General features: G+C 44.9%; 1 protein-coding gene across 1 annotated transcript; it reads left to right on the top strand.

The window, feature by feature from the left end:
• The first annotated feature begins 149 nt into the window (after positions 1–149).
• si:ch73-281f12.4 (RA_Radil_like and Myo5p-like_CBD_Rasip1 domain-containing protein) lies at positions 150–21,330 on the top strand. The gene is made up of 16 exons (XM_041062016.1): positions 150–784; positions 1,663–2,001; positions 2,242–2,477; positions 3,852–4,180; positions 6,376–7,071; positions 7,237–7,274; positions 7,733–7,902; positions 7,986–8,098; positions 11,324–11,543; positions 11,749–11,921; positions 14,701–14,845; positions 15,734–15,915; positions 16,037–16,415; positions 19,163–19,287; positions 19,455–19,594; positions 19,688–21,330. The coding sequence occupies exons 1-16, from the start codon at positions 657–659 to the stop codon at positions 19,782–19,784; spliced, it is 3,510 nt and encodes a 1,169-aa protein (XP_040917950.1). The 5' UTR covers positions 150–656; the 3' UTR covers positions 19,785–21,330.
• The last annotated feature ends 678 nt before the right edge of the window (positions 21,331–22,008 follow it).

Genomic DNA, 22,008 nt, shown 5'->3' with positions numbered 1-22,008 from the left:
GTGTGTGTGTGTGTGTGTGTGAGAGAGAGAGAGAGAGAGAGAGAGAGAGAGAGAGAAACTTGCCCCGCCTCTTCGCTGGCCACGCGCGTGAAGCAGCAGTGACGTCAGCCGTAGTAGCTCACGCGCCGGCTCCCTTTCATTCAGTCCGCTCCGCGCGCCCTGACAGAGGTAACGGACTTCAACGTTTGTTGGACTGTTTAAAAAAAAAAAAAAAAGAAAAAAGAAAAGTCATGGACCGGGCTGTTTTTTGCGCTGGTTTTCCAGTCAGGAGCGGACTGACGGCGTGTGAACGCGTCTCTTTTTCTGCCTTTCCCGCAGGACAATCGTTTCAGCTCGGATTTTATCTCCAGGAAAACTGATTCCGGAGTTTAAACCCACTGCCCGACGCGTACTTGTGTGGGAATGTAACGTTGACTGAGCTCATCTCAAGCTCTGAAAGCCTGTTGAATAACGTTCCGTTTGTTTTAATGGATGTAAAGACACGGTTGGAGTATTTACGCACATTTTTCTGATTTTTTGTTTTGTTTTTTTTTTCCTTTGGAAGTGGATGTGGACGGTTCTCATCACCTGAAAGCGGCGGAGAATGCTATTACCTGCCCATCTCAGCAGTTTGAATAGTTCTGTTGTGTTTATGTGAATTTTAAAAATAAACAATAATGATTTCAGAGGAGAGAAGCAGCCACGTAAATAAACAAGCCCTGAACTTCCCTGTGGGCTTACTGATCCGCTCTCCGAAGAGGCGACTGGCCAAACTGGGAAGGAAACCCAGCAATGGATCTGTGCAGTAAGTCTTTATATCTGTCTTTATTTTCACCTGTTTAGTATTCATAAGCACCATGTACACACTATAACACACAATATAGTGTAGTGTAACTTAGTACATTTATTCAAGTACTGCATTTAAGTGAGATTTTGAGGCACTTTGTACTTCAACTCTTCTACATTTCAGAGGGAACTACTGCACTTTTTACTCTGCAAAGTAACTTTACAGCTTTAGTTTTAGACATTACTGACATTACTATTTCAGCCTATGTTTAGTCTTCTCTTACTGGTCTAACGTATCTGTTTTATTGCAGTTGTATCAGCATTTTATTAACCAGTACTTACCCATTTCCTTTCAGATGTCATACAGTATGTAGGGAACAGACCAACGTGACGTCTTCAGATGTCTTGTTTTGTTTGACCAACAGCCTAAAACCCAAAGATACTCAGTTTAGTATCATGTGTGACAAAGACAAGGATCAAATCCTCACACTGGAGAACATTTTGATGGTTCCAGGTTCTCACATGGGAGAACTGGCTGCTTTTCTGCTTGTCTGTCATTATTGTAAACTGATTGTTTGAGTTTTTGACATTTGATGATGTGTCTTTGGGCTGTATAAAGTTTTTCATTGGCATTTACAGGCATTTTTCACCGTTTTGTGATGTTTTACTGACAAATTTTTCATTTATTAATCAAGAAAATAATCCATAATGAAAATAATTGTTAATTGCAGCCTTAAATCATTGTCTACAGTCTGATACTTTTAATGTTGAAAGAGCATGGTCTTACAGTTCTCCCACATGTATGGTGCCTGTGCAGGACGGCTGATTATTTCACTGTGTTCATTCAACGTTTTCCACTTCATAGTATACATCATCTCCTCCTCTGTTCCTTCTCAGGTCCAACACCTCGGACGTCACCGTGCGCTCCACAGAGAGCGTGGGCGTCCGGCAGCCGGCCAAGAGCAAAATCCGCCGCCACAACAACAGGTTTTCAACTGTTTTCAACCACAGCCCCAACCTGCGGGACAGTGGACGCCGGGGCCAGGCGCAGGGCAGCGGGAGCCTGCCAGGAGACCTCCAGGCTGCAGACGACCCGGCCGAGCTGTCCAGCCAAATGTCTGTCCCCGGCATCCTGAAGATCTTTGGCAGCGACATCTGTCAAGGGACCAACTACAAGAGTGTGCTGGCCACCACTCAGTCCAGTGCAAAGGAACTGGTGAAGGAGGCCTTAGAGAGGTGAGATGGAACAGTTAATTAAGAAAATAACTGGTTAATGAAACTGTTAATTGTTAGTTGCAGCTCTTAAAACCACCCCAAATGTGTTGATTCCAGATTTTTAAATGTGAAGATTTGCTCTTTTTGTTTATTATATATGATTTTAAAGTGAATATATTTAGGTTTTAGACTGGTAGTTAGAAAAAAAAACAAGCCATTTGGAGATGTCACTTGGACTGAATCTCTGCTTTTGTTATTCAGGTACTGTCTGGAAAAAGAAGACCCCAACGACTATGTGCTCTGCGACGTGATTGGCCAGACGGGTGCCGATAACCAGTGGAAGAGGGAGTGTTTTCGGGTGGTGGGTGACAACGAGAAGCCCCTGATGCTGCAGTCGCTTTGGAAACCCAAGGAAGGCTTCTCCAGACGTTTTGAAATCCAGCTGAGAGCGAGTGTTGAAGAGCAAAGCTTAAAGGACAGGGACACAGTCACAGCAGGTACATGTCTGCTAACACCTTCATGCTGTTGGTCCAGCTTTCATCCCTGGGAATGGTCTTCTTCAGGGACCCCGCTCTCTTAAAAAAAAGCACTGACCACTTTCAGTGATGCAGATACAAGTCAGTAACCCTAACATCCTCACGCCTGGGTAATCAATCACTCAGTCTCTGTTGTGGGGGCATGGGGAGCCTTTATCCTTGTCTCTTATTGCAGGCTATCAGCCTGCATTGTCCAGCTTATCACCAGCTAGAACAGGGGAGATGGCAGGCATGTGAGAGAGGTCAGGGGGAAACAAAAGCTGCACTGAGGGATAGAAGAGGTCAGTGTGGCCTCGCTCTTATCTTTGTTGTACTGCAAGGGCCCATCGTGGCCCCTGAAGCATCGAGGCACCGGGCAGCTCTTCCCACCGAGTCTGTAGCTGCCAGAAAGTGGACCCTCACTGTTGTGTTATTCTTTGTGTCAGAGCTCACTTCCTGCACACTGGGGACTGTGCGGCCCTGTTGACTTTGGCACCAGTTTGTTGTGGTCCTCCTCTGCGTTAGACCAGTGTACTGCTGTGCTGAAACTGGCTTCTGAAAAATACTGTTCGTGGTGCTGCTGATGTAGTGGAGCTTCATCCTGTATGGAATCAGCGTATTTAAACTTGTTCTGTTATGATCTGTTATGCAGCCAAAAAATATCAGTCTCCCTCCACCCGGGGCGGGGAGGGGGCTGCCCTTTACCTCCATGGGTTTTTTAGGCACCGAGCCCGGTGGTGTCACACTGGTGCTGAACAATGTGGAAAACACCCATTTCCACAGCTGATAAGAGCTGCAGAGCTGCGGGTGTGAAGCTGGGCTCTGTGGACATTCCACGGTGCTTAATGGCTCCAAATGAGCTGAATAGTGTTTGTGTTACGTCAGGCCGACACAGTGGCTGCTGGTACCAGATAGACGTGGCCACATCTCACTCTCCCTGCACATTTCCTCTCTTTCCTCTGGTTATGTTTCACTTGAGCTCGTGCCAGTACGGTGAACTGTTGCGCCGGAGTCACTTGAGATTGTGCGGAGTGATTTCAGGGGAAATTTTGGTCATTGTTCATTTTTTTGGTCATGCATTTAGCTTGATATGTTTTACTTAACATAACATAATCTCCACTTAATTAAAGTGGTAATCCACAGAGATCTTTATTTTTTATTTTGTCTACATCTTTGGCCTTAAGTTCCTCTTTCTCTGGTGTTTTTTTGCTTTTTTCTCCTCAGTGCATTGTGCTGCTGCACTGACTATAAACAGGCAACATGCAACTGTTAATTTTTTTTATTATATAAATGGTGGCATGTACAGCATGTACAGTTAGCAGGTGGTCATAACACACTGACCTCTTGTCAATTCAGGCATCAATGCTCAGGCTCGTAAGCTGCAGAAGAGCCGCTCCAGAGTGACCTCTCTGTTCGTGGACGGTAGCAGGGAGGACGTGGACGGACTCGAGATCTGGAGGAGTTTGAGTGAGATGGATCTGTCTGCGATGGGGAAGGAGGCCAGCAGGGCCCAACAGAGCGCGCTCAGGGAAGATCCCGAGGCCGAGGCCGACAAGGAGGTGCTGCGACTCGGCATGGAGAAGGAGGAGACGGAGAGCAGCGATGACAACACCACCCAGTACTCCATTCACCCACCCTTCGACTTTCCGTACTTCCTCCTGCTGCAGGGCTACAGCCACAGACAGGTAAGAGACAGAGGAAAGATATTAATATACTCTACAGATTAAGAATGGTCTAAAGTGAAACAACAGACACATTAACATTTAATATCGCCTTTGTAAAAAGGTCAATAAAAAGCCAACCCAGATGAAGAGAGGACTCCTCCTCATTCAAACAGCTGCTGTAATTACTTCACAAAGTCCTTGAGAGTCTCCTGGCAGTGTGTAGGCCGGCGGAGGCCATGACAGGCTTATAAGAGACAACATGGTGTAAACAGGTACCTGAGAGTGTTGGGTTGAACGTCTTAGGTTAAGAACCTCGAGGAGAAAATCCCAGAGTCAGAGAGGAGAGGTCACCTGTGTTCTAACAGGCAAACACTCGGAATGGACTCAGACCGGCTCGTGAAGACATGATCCTGTAAGTCCTGCACAGACATAAACAGAAAAAAGAAGCGGCTCTTTACGTGAAGCTGAGCTCCACCCAGGACGATGTGTCTGTCATCATGTCCCAATGAAAGGACAAGGAACAGAGTGTTCACCATTCAGTCAGAGGGAAACCTGCTCAGGACGGTTAAAACAAAGAGACAACCCTGACTAAAGACACTGTGGAGGAGGATAAACTACACAGAAGCTATTCTCAGAGTGTACCGTATAAACAGCCAGTTGGGGTGGGGTTGGCTGTGGGGGGCACTTTAGCTGGTTTTCCATAATCTGCATACCAGGGTTTCAAACTATGCCTCAACTGAAAACAGTCTCCAAAATAAGACCTCCAACGCACGCCCCTGTTGATGTGTTTACACAGCTCATTTTCACAGCAAGACCAGAGTGAGGCTGTGGCTTTAGCCCGGCCCATTCCCAGGAACAGGAAGCGCTTTCTCGCAATGTTGTTTATGGAGATTGCTGACTGTGCAGGATGCTGGTAGCACCACAGCAGGCGTAATCTTGCTGTGCAACAATAGGTCCACCCAGAGCGAAAGCAAAGGAACGAGGCGGCTCTGTGGTGTATCAGTGGTCGTATAACAGGAAATGAAAGCTTTCACGCATCCAGACCTTTAAAGTTTGCTGTAGAGGTTTCACTGAATGTACACTCTGGCCATTTTAGTTGTTAGTTATTACAACAGCCGCTCCGTAACATCCACCTTTTCAAACCTGAGGAGGACAGAGTATTAAAACACCACTGAATATAATGCAGCTCAGTACATTTTTAGCACCACTTACAGTCTCAGTGCTGAAACAGTTTGTGAAGATTACACACATGATTAAAGTAGACCGTATGGCACAATTGTTGTATATTGTACAAGTGTAATAAAGTGAACACGAGGTGGATGAACTGGACTTTTGCATAAGAAGGAACCACTATCTGCTGGCTTGAAATGAGATTTTTCTAACCCACCTTTATATGGTGGAGATAACACACAACGTCGTATCTCTACTTTCACATTACGGCTGCTGCTATGTTAACACAGGCCTCTCAGGCTGCTTGGCTCCAACCAGCACAGCTGATATGATATCATCGCCTGGCTAATAGTCTTAATGCAGTGACCCTGAGGTTACGGACATCACCGACGTCTCGCTGTTAAGCCCTTCCATTCCTGTCTCGCCTCACGCCGCCAGCGCAGGCTGTACTTCTCAGCAGCTGATCCTGCTGGTGTTCACACGCACACTGCTGGTTAATTTCCAAAATGTTACACAATCAGTCCCATCCTACACACCGACTGTCGTTTGGACAGGAGCTGAAAAGATTTGTTGATTAGAAAATTAATCTGCACCATTTTTGGATTAAAGATTGTTTATTTTTTAAGCAACAATGGTAAAATTTGTTGGTTCTCCAGTGTGAGAATTAGTTGCTTTTTCTTGTCTTATATTAAAATAAATATCTGTGGCTTTTGGTCTGTTGGTTGGACAAAACAAGCACCTGGAAGATGAGAACTTATGAGAGGAATCTTTTAGAATTTTCTAACACTTTATAGACCAAGTGATTAATTGTTTAAGTTATTTTCAAGTGCAGAAAATGACTTTGATTGAAAATAATGCCAACTATTCTGATAACTGATTAGTAATTAGCAAAAATGCCAAAAAATTGATGGTTCCAGTTTCTCACAACAGAATTTGCTGCTTATCTTGGTCTTACATCCACCTAATGACAATAGTTGTTAGTTTCAGCCCTACTTTGCAGAAGAAAACATATTTCAAAGGAATTAAAAATCTTTTTTTTTTTTCAGGATTTTGTCATTTACCTGATGAGCGGGACGACCACCATCTTTGGCTGCTGCAGGGAGCACTGTAACGGTGAGGATGAGGAGAGACTGAAGGTCGACATCCTTCTCTTTGCTCCTGATGTGTTGCCTCAGCACTGCTGCGTCAGACGCTTGGATTCTCACAACCAAAGCTCCACAGGGGAGCACAAAAAGACATTGACAATGCTGAAGCCCCTCCACGGTGCTCCTGTGACCAGGAATGGTTTTCTCCTTAAAGAGGAGGTGGAACTGAACCCAGGGGACTTGGTGGGTTTGGGGAAACACTACCTGTTCATGTTTAAGGATCCTACCACCACATCAGGATCCCTTCAGACGCCTCCTTGGATGACCAGCCTCTGCCCAAACTCTGATACAAAGGCGTCATCCTCTTGTTTATCATGTGGCTCCTCTAACTCCATGAAAAGGTCTCAGAGGAAGCCTTTGCCTCCTTGTTGGAGGGACCTGGAAGGCACGGAGGCTTTACTAAGCTATGAGCTGGAACAGGAGGAAAGAGTCCTGCAGGAGATATTGGTCATGCTGGACCCCAGTGGGAACGAACCAAAGCTGACGCCTGCTTTCCTGCTGAGCCTCTGCATCCAGCACTCAGCCTCCACATTCAAGCTGACCCACTTCAGGCAGCTGCTGCTCCGGATCGCCAGCCAGATCCAGCTCATCATGTGGGTAAGGATGGATCTCTGCTCTTCCTCTCTGCCATCAGATAATTGACCTTTTGTGCAAGTGGATATCAAGTGTTTGTCTGTGTTTCGATCACTCTATTCCCCCGAGTGTGCGGTTGATGTTCGCTTGCATGAAATGGATATTTTCTTTATGTGTTCTCCTTCTCAGGAGAAGACAAAGGAACTTGCAGCGATCCAGCCTGACACGTGAGTAGACGAACCACAAGTGTTTTCAGAGTGGCCCAGAAATGCATGACAATGACCAGCAAGCGCCTGCCATGATATGTGACATGTGGCACCTCGAGCTTTACCCTCTGAATAAAAGAGGAATTTGAGTGTGATTTACTGTGAGGTTTCATAAATGCAGGTTGTGCAAAGACAGAATTTCTCACAGTGTCGAGGAGCAGCTGAGAGTTTTATCATGAGCTCAGTGACACAGTCACGAGTCGACTTTTGTTTTCGATGAAACTGAAAATGTCCATCGTATTGTCGTCACTATTCCAGGATTCCAGCATCTGTATTGGATGAAGTGGGTCACGTCTGTGAAGTGAAACAGCTTTTATGACCACAGTTTTCCATATGTTTTGCAGTGTTCAGTCAAACTGGGACTTGTTGTGAACTTGCTTCAGCACTAATCTCACACCGTGCGGTCATTTTGTCCTCAGGAGCTCCAGTGATGGACAGCAGGATCATGTTCAGCTCCTCAGCATGGAGGAGCTGATCCCAGGTCTGCAGCCGCTGGTGCTGTGGATGGCCAACTCCATTGAACTGCTGCACTTCATCCAGCATGAGGTCCCTCAGCTGCTGCCCTGGAGGCAGGACCAGGAGGACGAAGGTGGCTATTTCACCTGTCATGCTCACAGCTGCTGGGCCTGCAGCGTGTGTCTGGTATTAAGACTGCTTCATATGTTTCCTCAGGTCTGTTGGACTCTGAGATGTCATCCACTCGGACAGCCTGTGAGGAAGCCATGACAGTCCTGGAGGAAGTCATCATGTTCACCTTTCAGCAGTCCGTCTACTATCTAACAAAGGTTGGCTGCCACACATTAAAATAATCTGAATGTAAGATAAGATTTTGTTGCTAAGTTAGCCAGTTCATGGCGTCCCCTGACATCTTTACTGCAGAAATGAACCAGGGAGTGACTCTGTCAAATGGCCAAGAATTACAGCTGTCACAGAGGATGAGCTCGAAAAGACAAAGACACAGTCCTTTCCCAGCGGGTTTATTGTAAAAGTGTTTCCTACCCCCAGAAAATCTTTTTCTCAAAAACAGAAAAAGATTGCAGGTCGTCCTATAATTAGGGTCGTCCTTTAATCTGGCCAGTAAGGTGTATGTGTACATGTAACACGCAGCATAAAGTCCACACAGACTTTCATATAATGACATCAACATGCTTCACATCCTTCTGACCTCTAAAATCTGTCGGTCACATGTGAAGCAGGAAATTGTACTGTGTAAACACCATTTTCTGTTTTCATTGAGTGTATTCCAGGCAGAAAACACAATAACAGAATGGAAACACAGAGTCTCCGTCAGGAAAAGCCTGTGAGATAGTGAGCATGGTGTCTTTTCCACTGCCTGGAACATAAACAGAGTCTTGTCTGTCAAGGTTACGCTGGTTTGTTGAAAAATAAAAACCAGAATGCCTCATTTGGTGAGAACCACTTTATAAACACCTGAAGGCCCTTGTCAGTCTTTTCAGTTGCATTACTGAATTGTTGGAAGTTAATTAAACCAAAATAACTAGTAAATAAAACCTGTTAGACCTAAAAATAAATTTAAATTTAAAAATAAAATAGGGCCTAAGATGGAGCCTTGTGGTGTACCACAGGAGAAAAAACTACAGTATCAGTAACTGATACTGATGTATGTTGCCGATATAATTTATTCCCCTCAAAGGCCACTCCTACATCCGGATGCAAACTTTGATATAGACTCTTCAAAGCCTGGAAGTGCATCTGGATTTGCTTTGCGACACGTGAATGACACCAGCCGACCCAACAGGATCCTCCCAGGCTACATTTATGCTGCTTTCTCATGTTAACGTGGCTCATGACAAGCTGTCTGATTCATGTAGAATCCAGCCGACGTCACAGCACAGGCTCATAACTGCAGAGTCTGTAGAAACAAGAACAGCCCTGCCCAGTTACTGATGGAGGAAGGGAGGGAAGGAAGCAGGAACAGCCTGTGCTGTTGTTTTGAATTCTAATATTTCTGTTGCTTGTGCTGCAGAAAAGCTTGTGCAGAAAAAAAGAGCTATTTTACAGTAAACACTCTTCTGTCTAACAAAGGGGTTTCTGTTATGCGGCTTTGTCAGAGGCAGTTTCATACCTCATGTTTATTTGTCACTTTCAGAGCTTGTTAATCACTGAGCTCCAGCTCTGTCACAGCAGTAACATACGTTGTAATTTCTCCCTTGACTACAGGCAGTGTTCTACACATGCATGTGTCTGGCGGTAACTGTCTTTCTGTTAGATAGAAAAACAGCAGAAGGATTAGCAGCTATGAGTCTGTTTCCTGCCGAGGCAAGACACCCAACAGGGGGAGGAAGGGAGGAAGAGTAAGGTCTTTCCTGTGAACTATGACTGAACGTTCATAATGAACACATACCGTTTTTCCACTTCTTCTTTTTCTTGTACGTCTACTTAAAATTAGAATATGAATCAAACTGCTCTGAAGGAAATTAATTCAGCAGCAGATGTGTTTTAAAAACTATTCATGGTCTTTTCTGTCTATAAAAAAAAATCCTCCAGTCTGTCTCCATGATAACAAGGCACAGCAGCACCTGCAGATCTGCTGAGCCTCGCTGTAAACTATCAGCTGACCTGCTGCCTCAGGCATGCAGGGTTATTGTCATCTTTATGGCCTCTTTCAGTTTTGTCTGAGGTCATTATCTTAGTCACGGTGTGCGAGAATGTGTGTGTGTGTGTGTGTGTGTGTGTGTGTGTGTGTACGTGTACTTATCAAGGTGATGTCATGCATGTGAAACAATGACAGAACTGTGTCAGAAGAAGGAGTTGTGATAAGAGGCGGATCGAGGAGGTGGTGTTCAATAAAAGAGCCCAGCAGATGATTCAGGCTCTGGAGAGCTGCATCGTTCCTCTTTTTCATACATATATATACATAGAAATGAGTTTCCTTGTTTCTTTATCAAGCGCTTGCTCTTTTTAAGATGCAGCATTCAGTCCTCCTCCCAGCAGCCTGGTGAATATAAAGCTGCGCTCACATCATAGGGAACACGTGGTACAGATGGGGAAGCTTCCCATGTCTGAGGACTTCTACGGCATCATGTCTGAACCAAGCACGGCCTCGTGACTTGCTCACTGACTTCTGCCGAGCTGTGACGTTTAGCATAAAAACATAAATATTGAATAAATAAAGATTTCTCATTGTTTGTCAAAGAACTTATCTAAACAAATGAAGCGTGCTGTGTAGTATACTGTTATACCGAGAAACGCTCTGCTCCAGGGCTGAATGTTCAGTTACCAGAGTATTTACAAATGTCAAAAGGATTCTGAACCCAGAAGTTCCGGTTTTACTTTGACTCTAGCAGCACAAGAGTCATCAAGTCAGTGAACTAGGGTGCAACTAATGATTAATTTCATTATTGATTAATCTGCAGATTATGTTTCCAGTTACTTGATTGTCTGTTGAAGAAAATCTGAAACTCTTATCTGTGTTTTATCTTGAAGAACAGCACCTGTCTTTTGTTTCGCTTTTGAACGAGCTCTCAGAGAGTAAAATTTTAAAATGTAAACTAGAGGACAGATGTCTTTTCAACAATTTAATTTGGCTATTTTGAAACATACTTATGTCCTTAATGTTAAAACACATTATACAAAGGTACTGGGATCCTGTGTGACACTATACTGAGCTGTAATCATTCTATATATGTAGATGCAGCCTATAATGACTCAAACTGCTGTGTCACTGTGCTAAAGCTTTATTCCTCTTCCTACTGTTGCCCTTTGTGGAGCAAAACCAGCTTTCCTGCAGAGCTTCCTGTATACTGAATGCCTTCCTCACTCTGAGTCATTGTGTCATTGTGTTCTGTCCATAGCAGCAAAAAGCACTTGAACATCCCACTGACTTAGTACTGTACTGCACTGTACTTAATACAATCAGAAATCATGTGAAGGCAAAGGAAAGTTTCTTTGAATAAAACTCAGTATCGGTCTCATCACTGCTGGATTCCCATGGTCCGTTAGCAGGAGTGATGGTAGAAAATAAAACCTGTCCCCCTGTCTCTCCACAGAGCATGTACTCAGCACTGCCTGGTCTGCTGGATGGGAACCCGTTCTCCGAGAGCGGCCAGCTGCGAGTGCCCGATGGACTCAGCGGCATACTGGAGGTGCTGAAGGAGGCGCTGAAGCTTCTCACAGCTTTCCAGGTGCATCCAGACATCTCTCTACAGCTCTGCGCCTACCTGTTCTTCTTCATCAACGCATCGCTGTTCAACGCCCTCATGGAGAGAGGTAAGCTCGCTGTCCCACACCAAGGAACCTGAGGTGGATTTTGTCTGTCAGTCTGTTGGTCTGTCCACCAGTTTGGTCCATACCTAAAATATCACAAAGACTATTAGATGCATTTTCATTAATATGTCAGTAGAGCCTTAGGTTGCACATCAGAATCATACTATTCTCCAATTTAAGACTAACCTAAGACCACTTTGTTGTTCAGGATCTGTTGCTGGGTTCTACCAGTGGTCCCGAGGTGTTCAGATCCGGGCCAACCTGGACCTGCTGATGGACTGGATCCAGAGCATCGGACTGGGCGATCTGGCCGCCGAGTTCTTCCAGAAGCTTTCTGCTGCTGTCAATCTGCTGGCCACACCCAAAGAAACCCTCCTGCAGGTCAGGGGACATCCGTTTCTTCTTCCCTGTTTGTCTTACCACAGCCAGGCGTTGCCTCGCACGGCGGGTCATGTTTGCACCAGCGTGAATGTTTTCATTGTCGTAAAGGTGTCAGCCCAACATTAGTTTCATATGTTTATGTTTTAGGAGCAAATCATTCACTTCACAGCAGCAGTGTGACTCCTGCTGTTTTCAGTTGCTTCTTTTGGTTGCCAAACATAATACTGACTAATAATGCTATAAAAGATGACAAGTCTGTGGTGGCATGTTATCAGCACTGAGAACAGAAGGGCAGTGCTCACTGATCAAGTATGAGGAAGTGACCCGCAGGAACAGAAGAGGTAAACACTAAAACGATCAAATCATGACGTCATGGTTCTGATGAAGGTCACTTATCTAATTTACGATCATTTGGGCCTGAGTACGTCCTGTCAGCCAGAGAATGTGAGTGATATATTATGAGCTCAGATCCTGTTTATGCTCATATAAGCCAAGTGGAAACGTGTGGCTTGGACCTCAGATGGCATTTTAATGTTCAGGGACACAGAAATACATCAGCGTACAGGCATCTCAAAGCCTTTCATACCTGTGCAGTGGTAGCTTGCCAACTTAATGCTTAATCCCTCCTTTCTTAGTTACCCATTCAAATCTTGTTTACACTTTTCACCACAAAAGGAAGCTGAGCTCTCTGCCGTGGCTGGTTATTGAACAGCGAGGTATTCAGAGTCATTAAAGAGAATCTAACACGTGAAACTACCCAGGGACGACACACGAAGGACAAAGGTTAAACAAAAGGTCACATGAACCTACAAAACAACAAACAACCTTTTCCTGATCCACAGGTTTGCGGCAGCCGCTGAGGGTTTTTGTGGCGAAATGCGCTTGTGCTGCTGTTGTTCCTGTGTTCCCACCATATATATATAGAAAAAGCCTCTTATACATACTTTATATAACCACAAATCTTTCTGTGTATCTTAAATACAGTATAACCCTTAAAATAAGCCTTTTGGATCAAAGCCTGCCTGTAATTCTTAATCCTTTTTACGAGACGAATGCAGTGAGAGCGTATTACTTCTTGGGTTTCACTGCTTCTTAATGTGACGCATTTATTGAACCAACATGTTGATGTGGGCCACGACTCAGTGAGGGATCATTGTAAACTGTAAACCAAAGGGACATTAGTTAAGGACACAGAGACAGTTTAATTTAATACGCATGGAGAGGTGAGCTGCTTAGTTTATATATACGTCAGGCTACAAAAGGAGCCTGACGTATATATATATAAACTAAGCAGCTCAAAAGAGACGTCTTTAAACATCTTTGATAATATAGAACTGTGGTTACTTTTCAAACATCAAACTGTTTAAACTTCAGTGACAGATAAGAAGCAGAATGTGTGTGATTAAGCTGCTGGACCACAGAACTGATTTAAAGCTGAAACGATCCTGCTGTGTGACAGTACCTTCAACACCTGTTTCCACTGTACGACTGGCAGTCGTGAAACGTCTCCGGGGCCTTACACAGCACCAGCCCACCCGTGACACAGCTGTCGATGACTGCGTCTCATCAGTTCGTGGGATTGGATGGTTGCTAGGAGGCCGGTGGTTTTATGTATCCCTGCCCTGGCATGAGGTCACTCTGCGGCTGCGACGGCAGAGCACACACCCTCTGCAGATTTGTAGTTTTCCATCTGGAGTTTTCTGGGCTCTTAAGAACTGAAGTGGCTCAGTGGCACAGTTGTAAATTACACCAGGGGGATGTGGCGTGGCTTGTTTTGCCAGCAGCTGTGGAGAACACAACAACTGAGCAGTTATTTTAGGAGAATATAACTTCCAAACATGAACGCTCAGACATAACAAAAAGAGACATCTCTAAGCTTCTGCTGTTTATAAGCAGCATTCAGACTTCACCTTCTGTTAGAGGAGAAGGGCAGGGACTCAACATTTAACTTATGGTTTCTACTGTGGCACCGGCATGTCTGGGCAAAGTCTTACTTCCACCAATTCAACTGGAAACAGACTGAACCAACTGTATAATGTTTATAATGTTTGTCTTTTAATAATCACATGGATGTCGCTGGGCAAGTGACTCACCTGCTTCCTTGTCCTTGAGCTACTTTCCGTAGTCATCAGAAGATCAAATATTGTCTTTCTCGAGTCTATTTCAGTGAGAGCAGCTGTGAAAGGAAACGATCATAAAGTGGTTTCATGATAAGGACTTTCACAGCAACCTGAGAGGCTGGGAGGGGAGGCGATGAAAAGTTTACACTTCCCACGCTGCACAGAACAGGGACGATGTGTTAATTAGCAATACTTAAACGAAATCCAGCGCTCACCTTTTATTTGGAGTGCAGAATAAACACAGGATAAGGCTTTGGAGAAAAGCTGCGGTGGCATGAGACCGTCCGAAGTGCTACTGTGTAGCACTCAATTCAGACTGACAAATATTTTCCCAAGAGGCTTTGTTACCACATCTGGCACTGGAGGGACAAAGACTATTTACTAGATTATATAATTGGTCTAAAATGCTTTGAATACAAATGAGAGAGTAGCAATGACTTTTTTTTTTCCGTAAATGGAAACAAGTATGTCGGGAAAATACTTGTTTCTCCCGCCCTGTCATTCTCACTGTGACTACAAAGTGCTTCAGTGGCTCTTTGTTAAAACGAAACCATCCGCGGATCAGTTTTACAGTCCTGCACTTTAAGTTCATGACGGGTGAGTGTGGAGCAAGCTTGCTTCTGTGTGTGTGTCATCTTTGTTGTTCTATGTCCGTTCAGGCGTCCTGGACGTCCCTCAGGACTGAGTTTGCTGCCCTGAACCCTGCCCAGCTGCACCACATGCTGAGGGAATATAACTCTGGTAAAGCCTGTCCCACTGGGTGGACCCCGACAGCGGATGATGCTCAGAATGCTGTCAGGACAAGTGAGTGGCATGGACATAGACCTGTCAGTTAGTTTAACTGTTAAAGTAACTGACTAAAAAAAGTCTAAAAAATATTTGTTTTAGTCATTTTCTAAACAAAAGAGCCAGGACTCCTCTGGTTCCAGCTTCTCACATAAGAACATCTGCAGCTTTTCTTTCTTTCTTTCTTTTCTGTAAATTTCATATTCGGGTTTTGGGCCTTTCCCTTTGTTTCTGCCACCGGCAGCATTTTCTGGGCTGTTTACTGTAAACTGCTGTAACCAGACTCCTGTTTCTGTAGGAATCAGAACAGTCCATTGTGTAGTTTGCGTGTTCTGACTTGACAGCCGGCACGCTCGACTGCACAAGATGATGACAAATAACAGAGAACGCAACACGTAGACTGATTTGCTTTCAGGTTGTTTCTGAAAAGACTTCTGTGATTAAAATGTGTGATCACAGAGAAAGTGAGAGGCGACTGAAGGTTAACTTTACTGGAACACAGGCCCCGCCCCTTTTTAATGGAGAAAAATGTTGTTGTAGTCTGGACGGAGGGCTGAAAGACGTGCGTTTACAAATTTAACCGGCTTAGTTTGGACGTACTGTGGATGTTCCTCCTGAGTAATGCTGTCTCGTGAGTCTGTCTCCGCCCATCGGCTTCAGTCCTCGGTTACCAAACCCAGCTCCACCACCTCGTTCCCACCTATTTTCACCTCCTCACTCTGCACCCTGCTGTGAAAAAATACCAGCAACAGTGGCACCAGTCCCGCACTTTATTTACGGCTCTTAATTAGGTGTTAACCCAAATACAGCAGCTTTACTTGGGGATTTAATTTCATTGGGAAGCTGTAATGAAGGTCGGGTCATCGGTGATGGATGATAACGGGGGGCCTGTCTCTCTTCCTGCAGGCGATATCCTGGAGAGCTTCGACAGCCACCCGCCGCTCATCCTGCCCAGCAGCACGTTTCACCTGGAGCTAGGTAAACCCATCGTGGAGCAGGCTCTGTTCGAACAGCTCAGTCATCTGCAGGAGTCTATTCGACAGTTCCCCTGCAGTGAAACCAAAGCCCAACCCGATGTGGAGGAACAGGTAACAAGCTCTTTGACCCCAGGCCTCAGGAACATAACTATAAGCCGGCAGCAGCCAAGAAACGAGACGCTTTGATGTTTCTCCATCTGTTGTTGATTGATTTTATATCCCCCAAACTCAGGCTCTCAATGGGACGACCACAGACAGCCAGTCTACGCCCTCACCCTCTGTCAGAGTCTTCCAGGATCCTGCTCATCAGGTGGTCTCTGACCCAGTTCCCTGCCCCTCCCCTGAGGGAGACCCGGACTGCCCTGCCCCTGCAGAGCCCGCTCAGGCCCGAGAATCTCACGGCGACCTGAGCAGCTGTGAGGCGGTCCTGACCCAGAAGCTGAAGAGCCTGGAGCTGCAGAACGCCCTGCCGGGTCAGGCCGACATGGGCTACCACAAGAGCCTGGCTCTGGACCCGTCCTGTCTGCTCACGCCACCCAACACCCCCCAGGGTATGGAGCTGGCTGAGCTGGAGGCTGACCTGCAGGAGGGCGCCCGCCAGCAGAATAAAGGTAACTGAAACAGACAGAAAAAAATCAAATCAAAAGTGAAACAAAACAGTGGCTCAGTCCACTATAGTGTAGTATTAGAATAGTATTAGCTGCTATTACTATTTAAAATTAAATAATAATAAATTAATTAAACAATAGTCAGTTTTCAGATGGATATGGCTTCAAAAATCCTTTAAAGTGGCCCAACAGAGAGCGGTTTAACACACGACGACACGCCGACAGCATCTGAATAAGCCCGCTCATGGCTTCACTTACACACAGCAGGTTTTGATTCTAGTAACATTCAGCTCTGTCACTTCAGCTCAAACCTCGTCCTCTGTTTTTAACGTCTTGAAATGAGGTCAGCGGCGCTCGTTCCTCCCAAAACCTCATTTCCCTCCTCCGACTGACTGAATCTATTAAGGAAGGTATTTAGTGGCTTGACCTCGTGGACCCACTGCATATTTGTCCCCGGCGGTTCCAGGTCCGCGTAAAGGTGCCCCGACATAAAAGGGGTGGACCGCTTCATCTTTTACTGACTCTGGAGGTCAGGAATTTCAAGTGGAAGGCCAGGCAGGGTGGGTTCGCTGTGCAGAGGAAGGAGTGTTTCCTCTCCCACCCCTATTGTTTCTGGACGCCTCCGCCGTTAGGTCATCTGTAAGAGTCAGAGTGAGAGTCAACTGTTTCACTTTTAAAGTAATATAAACACTGAAATTACACTGTGGATATTGTGCACAATATTCAGTTTTTAAACCATTTCTGAACATACTTATGGTCTAAGCTTCTTTGTTTAATTTTGGACTAAAGTTTGGCTCGAGTTTGACATTTGAGATGTTCCACCGACTGCAGCAGGTCGTGGCCACGTCATTTGTTCATTTTTTTTCTTTACTCCTGGTTTCTGGCTGCTGTTGTCGGCTCTGCCGTATCTAACGAGCCCGGTCGGCGCAGACGCTCTCTGAAAAGCCCTCAGATCTGAACCAGACCTTCAAAAGCACTTTTCGTCACATGCGATTGTGTTTGTACGTTAAGAGGTTTAACCTGTGTTAATGTGCTCCCTGACAGAGCCCCCCGCCGTGGGTGTGCACGATTACACAGGAGGTTTAAGCTGAAGGATTTTGTTGATCTTAATCAGATATCTTTACTCTCATTGGTTACTGCTTGCTTTGTGTTTTCTGTGTTAAAGCTTTCATCAGAAGTAATTTGCTTAAAGGGTTTGAGGATCGCACTGAAACAAAGCCATCTGGCCTTATCTCTGAATGTATAATCTCCCTGGCAGTGTGTTCAGTAGTTTAAAACAGTCTGTGCAGGTGCGACAATTAGTCAATTAACCGATTAGATGATTGACAGAAAATTAATCTGCAGATATTTTATTAATTTATTTTATTTCCAGTGTTCACCACTAGGTTCAAGATTTTTACCCAATGTTTGATAAATTCTCATGAAAATCAAGGAGATGCCTAAATTACATGAACTTGTCGTTTTTAAGACTTTAAAGCTTTAGTTGAAACCAAGTTAATCATCCATTTAAAATGCTTTATACATAAATTAATGTGTAATGAAGACAAGAGGTTATTTCATTGATCCATTCCAGGAAAGTCCTGGATTTTTACATCCTGATGGGAACTCTGTCACATCATGTTCCTCTGTGGTTTGGGCTAACGGCTAATGTTATTTTCAAAGTTTGATAATCCTTTAATCTGGCCTCAGGAGTTACAGAGAGGTGGTGATGTCAGGAGAGAAAAGAGCAGTGGCCGATCCGTCATGGGAATTTACAGTTGGGTTGGTGCGTGGAATCTTAATCGGGGGCGGGGGGGGGGCGGCATTGTTCGGGGCAGGTCCTGCGTGGGGGGCAGACGGGCCGCATGTTGGGAACGGGCGGAGGGAAGCGGGGGTGAGGAGGGGAGCGGGAGCGGGAGCTGCAGGGGTGGGAACAGGTTGTTTGGGAATGCCACTGTTTCTGGAAGTCGCTGTTACAGCATGGAAACGTTCCACAGCTCCCAGATCTGATCTCAGGCAGCTCAGTGGGTCATTTAAGGCTTTAAACACATTGTCTGGAGAACAGGGTCATGAAAAATGCTTCATGTGCTGTCCTGCCATTTTCAAACAAGACAGACGTCACCAGGGACCCTGTGAAGCTGCAGTAGTTTTGACATTTTATGGACTAAACTATTCATGGATTAATAAAAAAAAATGTGCAGATTAATAGGTAATGAAAGTTATTGTTAGTTGCAGACCTACTTTTACTGGTCGCTCATTATGAGTTTGGAGAGTCAGTGTGTCTGTACAGCTCCACTGTGGTCCACAGAAAAACACTCCTCTGGTCCAGTGTGTATAAAACTTCACAATAATGGTCCCAGACTTTGACTTATGAGTCCAAATATTCTATTTAAAAATTTGGATTGGTCAGACAGTCGGTGTTAAACATGGACTACAATCCAGCCTGCCCACATCATAAAATGTTTGTATGTTATTAAAATACACGCTTAGTGGTTTCTGTTTTAGCCAGAACAGAGAGCTCAAGCCTCGATCTAAAAATTAAACATTTACTTAAAGAGTTTACAAGTTGAACAGGTGCATGATACGTTTCCTAAAAACTGGAAAGTGATTCCACGTTCTCCCAATGTTAAAACTCAGAAATGTTTACGTATGGCACTTATTATAAATCCTAAAAAAAAAAAGTATTTACATTAGACCAGAATTTCACTCTTTACAAACAGAATCTGTCTCTTTGTTCTGATGTGATCTTGTGTTTCCCTGTGTTTGTTTAGCCAGTGGATGTGCTGAGAGGAAAACAGAAAGTGTGGCAGAAGGAGAAGGAGAGAGGGAGGAGGTGTTCACAGTGGAGCTTCACAGAGGACCTCATGGTCTCGGGCTGGCTCTCGTAGACGGAACGGTGCGACGTCTTTTTCTTTTCATCCGCCTAATTCAGCACACTGAGACAAACAACACATCTGCATGTTCTACTGAATATTTCAGCACACACTGGCCACTGTAGCTCACTGTAGCGCCTCCACACGCGATGATAACCTTTGATTTTTTCCTTGCTCTACCTTCAAATAGAAAACACCACTGAGAATGAGCGGGATTTATGTGAAGTCAGTGGTTCCCGACTCTCCTGCTGCTCAGTGTCAGAAACTGAGAACAGGCGATCGGATACTGGCCGTGAACGGCATCAGCTTGGTCGGCATGGAGTACAACGTGTAAGTATTAAATCAGACAGGCCTGATCTCCGCTCTCTCTCTGTCTGCGCCTGTTTACAGCTTTTTGTCTCTCTCTCTGTGTTTTCACTTCAGTGGTAGAGAACTGATTCGATCGTCAGGAGACTCGCTCAAACTGCTCGTCGCCAAGATCGACTCAAAAACAAGCAGCAAGGTCTCGACAAAATGCTGAAGGAAAACACGCTGGCGGACGATTAAGTGCAATTGGGAATGCCAGAGGACGTGAGGTTCGTTTTTCCTGCCGCTTCCAACGTCAGTATTTCTCACAGGATGGATTCCCCGACCAAAGGAAAACACACTCCCTGCTTTTTCATTTCAGACTCATTGTGAAATAGAGCTGTTGTGTGTGTAAAAATCATCAAGACAATCAACCAAAGCAGCAGGACTGACTCACTGTGCTCATACCAAACACAGACTGTGGGCATTTTTCTGGCAGACGAATCCTGAAGACAAGTTTTTAAAAGCTCATTTTGCTGTCGCAGCTTCTCTGTGGCCTATAAACAAACCGTCGGGCTCCGCTCCGCACTCGTAAACTAATGAAGGTTTGGCGGTGAAGAAAGTCCTGAAACGTCTGTTTGTCTGTGAGGACTCAGTTTTCTGTCTGAAGAGCTGCTGCAGCATCACTCGTGTCTGGGATCAGCTGGATTTATTCTCAAATAAATTTTTAAATTATAGGTTTTAAGGCTATTTTAAAAACTGTGAAAGAGTATTTTTAGCATCCAGTCCCAATGACTCAGAAAATCAGATTCATCTACCATTGGGCTTCAGGGAGATAAATATACTGGATTAATAATAACAATAGTCTTTTACAGGCATTTACAACAATAAGCCACACTAAAAAGCAGAATTATTAAAGTCACTACTGGGAGAAATCAATATGGCTCCTCTTTTCTTTGCATTGTAGCAGTTGGACATTTTCACTGTGGCCTTTAGAGCATCACACAGATGCCCCTGTCAACAACAGGCCTCAGCAACAGGAATCAACAGGTGGATCAACATCTTTTCTCCACTCTGCAGTTTTTGTGGTGTTTCATGCTTTTACACTGAAAGTGTAATTTCTGTAGTGGTTAAACTACAGAGATTTAGCACATGAATCTGCAGCTGCCTTCAGCTTTATGAAGCTTTCTTTTCTGTCCACAACACGACTTTAGTGTTTCGGTCTCTCTCGCCACTGTCGCAGTGCTGTTTTCTGAGAAAAAGCCTGTGAACATAGCGGAGCATTTAGCAGCTAACGAGCCAGACATGTCCCTCAGGAGCTGGTGGAGACCAAACACAGAGCTAAAAGAGAGGGAATACTGAATTACTGGATGTGGAAATGAGGTGAACACTTTGAAAATGGGACAGTCTGTCAGTGGAGACATTTATATTCATCTCCACACACGCAACATGTACATTAGTTATATTAATACTGTTCCTTCAGAACCTTTCTGTCGATGGTTTGGGCCCAAATCACAAAACACGTGAGAGTTACTGCTTTGGAATCAGCTGCCGGCCTCTTTCAGCTCAGAGAACAAACATCAGCAGATATTTTTATAAAGATTTTTAACAGTGTAAAACAACAAACCGCTGAAGCCCTGAAGTCTGTGTGTTTTTACCCCTAAATGTAAACAGTGTTAAAGTTCAAGTGTATTGAAACGCAAAAAGTATTCAGTTTTTTAATATTTATATTGCGCAGTATTTTTGAACCTATTGAATAAAAACTATTTTCACTTTGAAAACCCTGCACTCTGTCCTCTGTCCCCTGTCCTCATGCATAAATCTTCTCCTGTCCTGTGCGTTTGTTGACAAACGAAGCAGCAGCAGCAGGTTCTGCAGTGAATTACATCTGCAGCTGGGATCTAAAAGCTGGGTGGAGCAGCAGGGAAGCTGCTGGGTGTGTCGGCTGCATGGCACGCTTTAGCGGCCGCCACCAGCCACTGTTTATAGCCGCTCTGTGGTTTCCACCAGCCAAGCACTTTCCACTGACTCCAACACAGCGGTGTTCAGCCTCTGTGGCCCCCTGAGGCCACAACTAAAAACACTGCTTTATGTTGGAATGAAGATTTGAACACCCTGGCTGAGATGATGTCCCTGTGAGGACACATTGGGCTGTAATTAAAGTGGAAACTGGCTGCGAGGTGCTGAGTGTGAAGCTCCCTGCAGCTTTCTGACACAAACCCTTAGCTGAGACCAAACTTTCCTGATGGTTGAGAGTTCAACTCTACATTTACACACTTTGTGTTGGTATTTCTCCAACATGGGACTCACCTGCCTGCCACCTGGAGGCCCATCAACGTGCACTTAAGTACTCAAGACATTGATGAATTTCAGATCTACTTTCTATTCTCTTTAGGGAGCAACATTGCCAAGGAGCCCGGACCAGACTGTACCTCGGTCCGGAAGGAATTTCAGTTTCT

Source organism: Toxotes jaculatrix, chromosome 18, assembly GCF_017976425.1.
Source record: "Toxotes jaculatrix isolate fToxJac2 chromosome 18, fToxJac2.pri, whole genome shotgun sequence".
Classification (NCBI taxonomy): domain Eukaryota; kingdom Metazoa; phylum Chordata; class Actinopteri; family Toxotidae; genus Toxotes; species Toxotes jaculatrix.
This window is presented reverse-complemented; position numbering and strand designations above follow the sequence as displayed.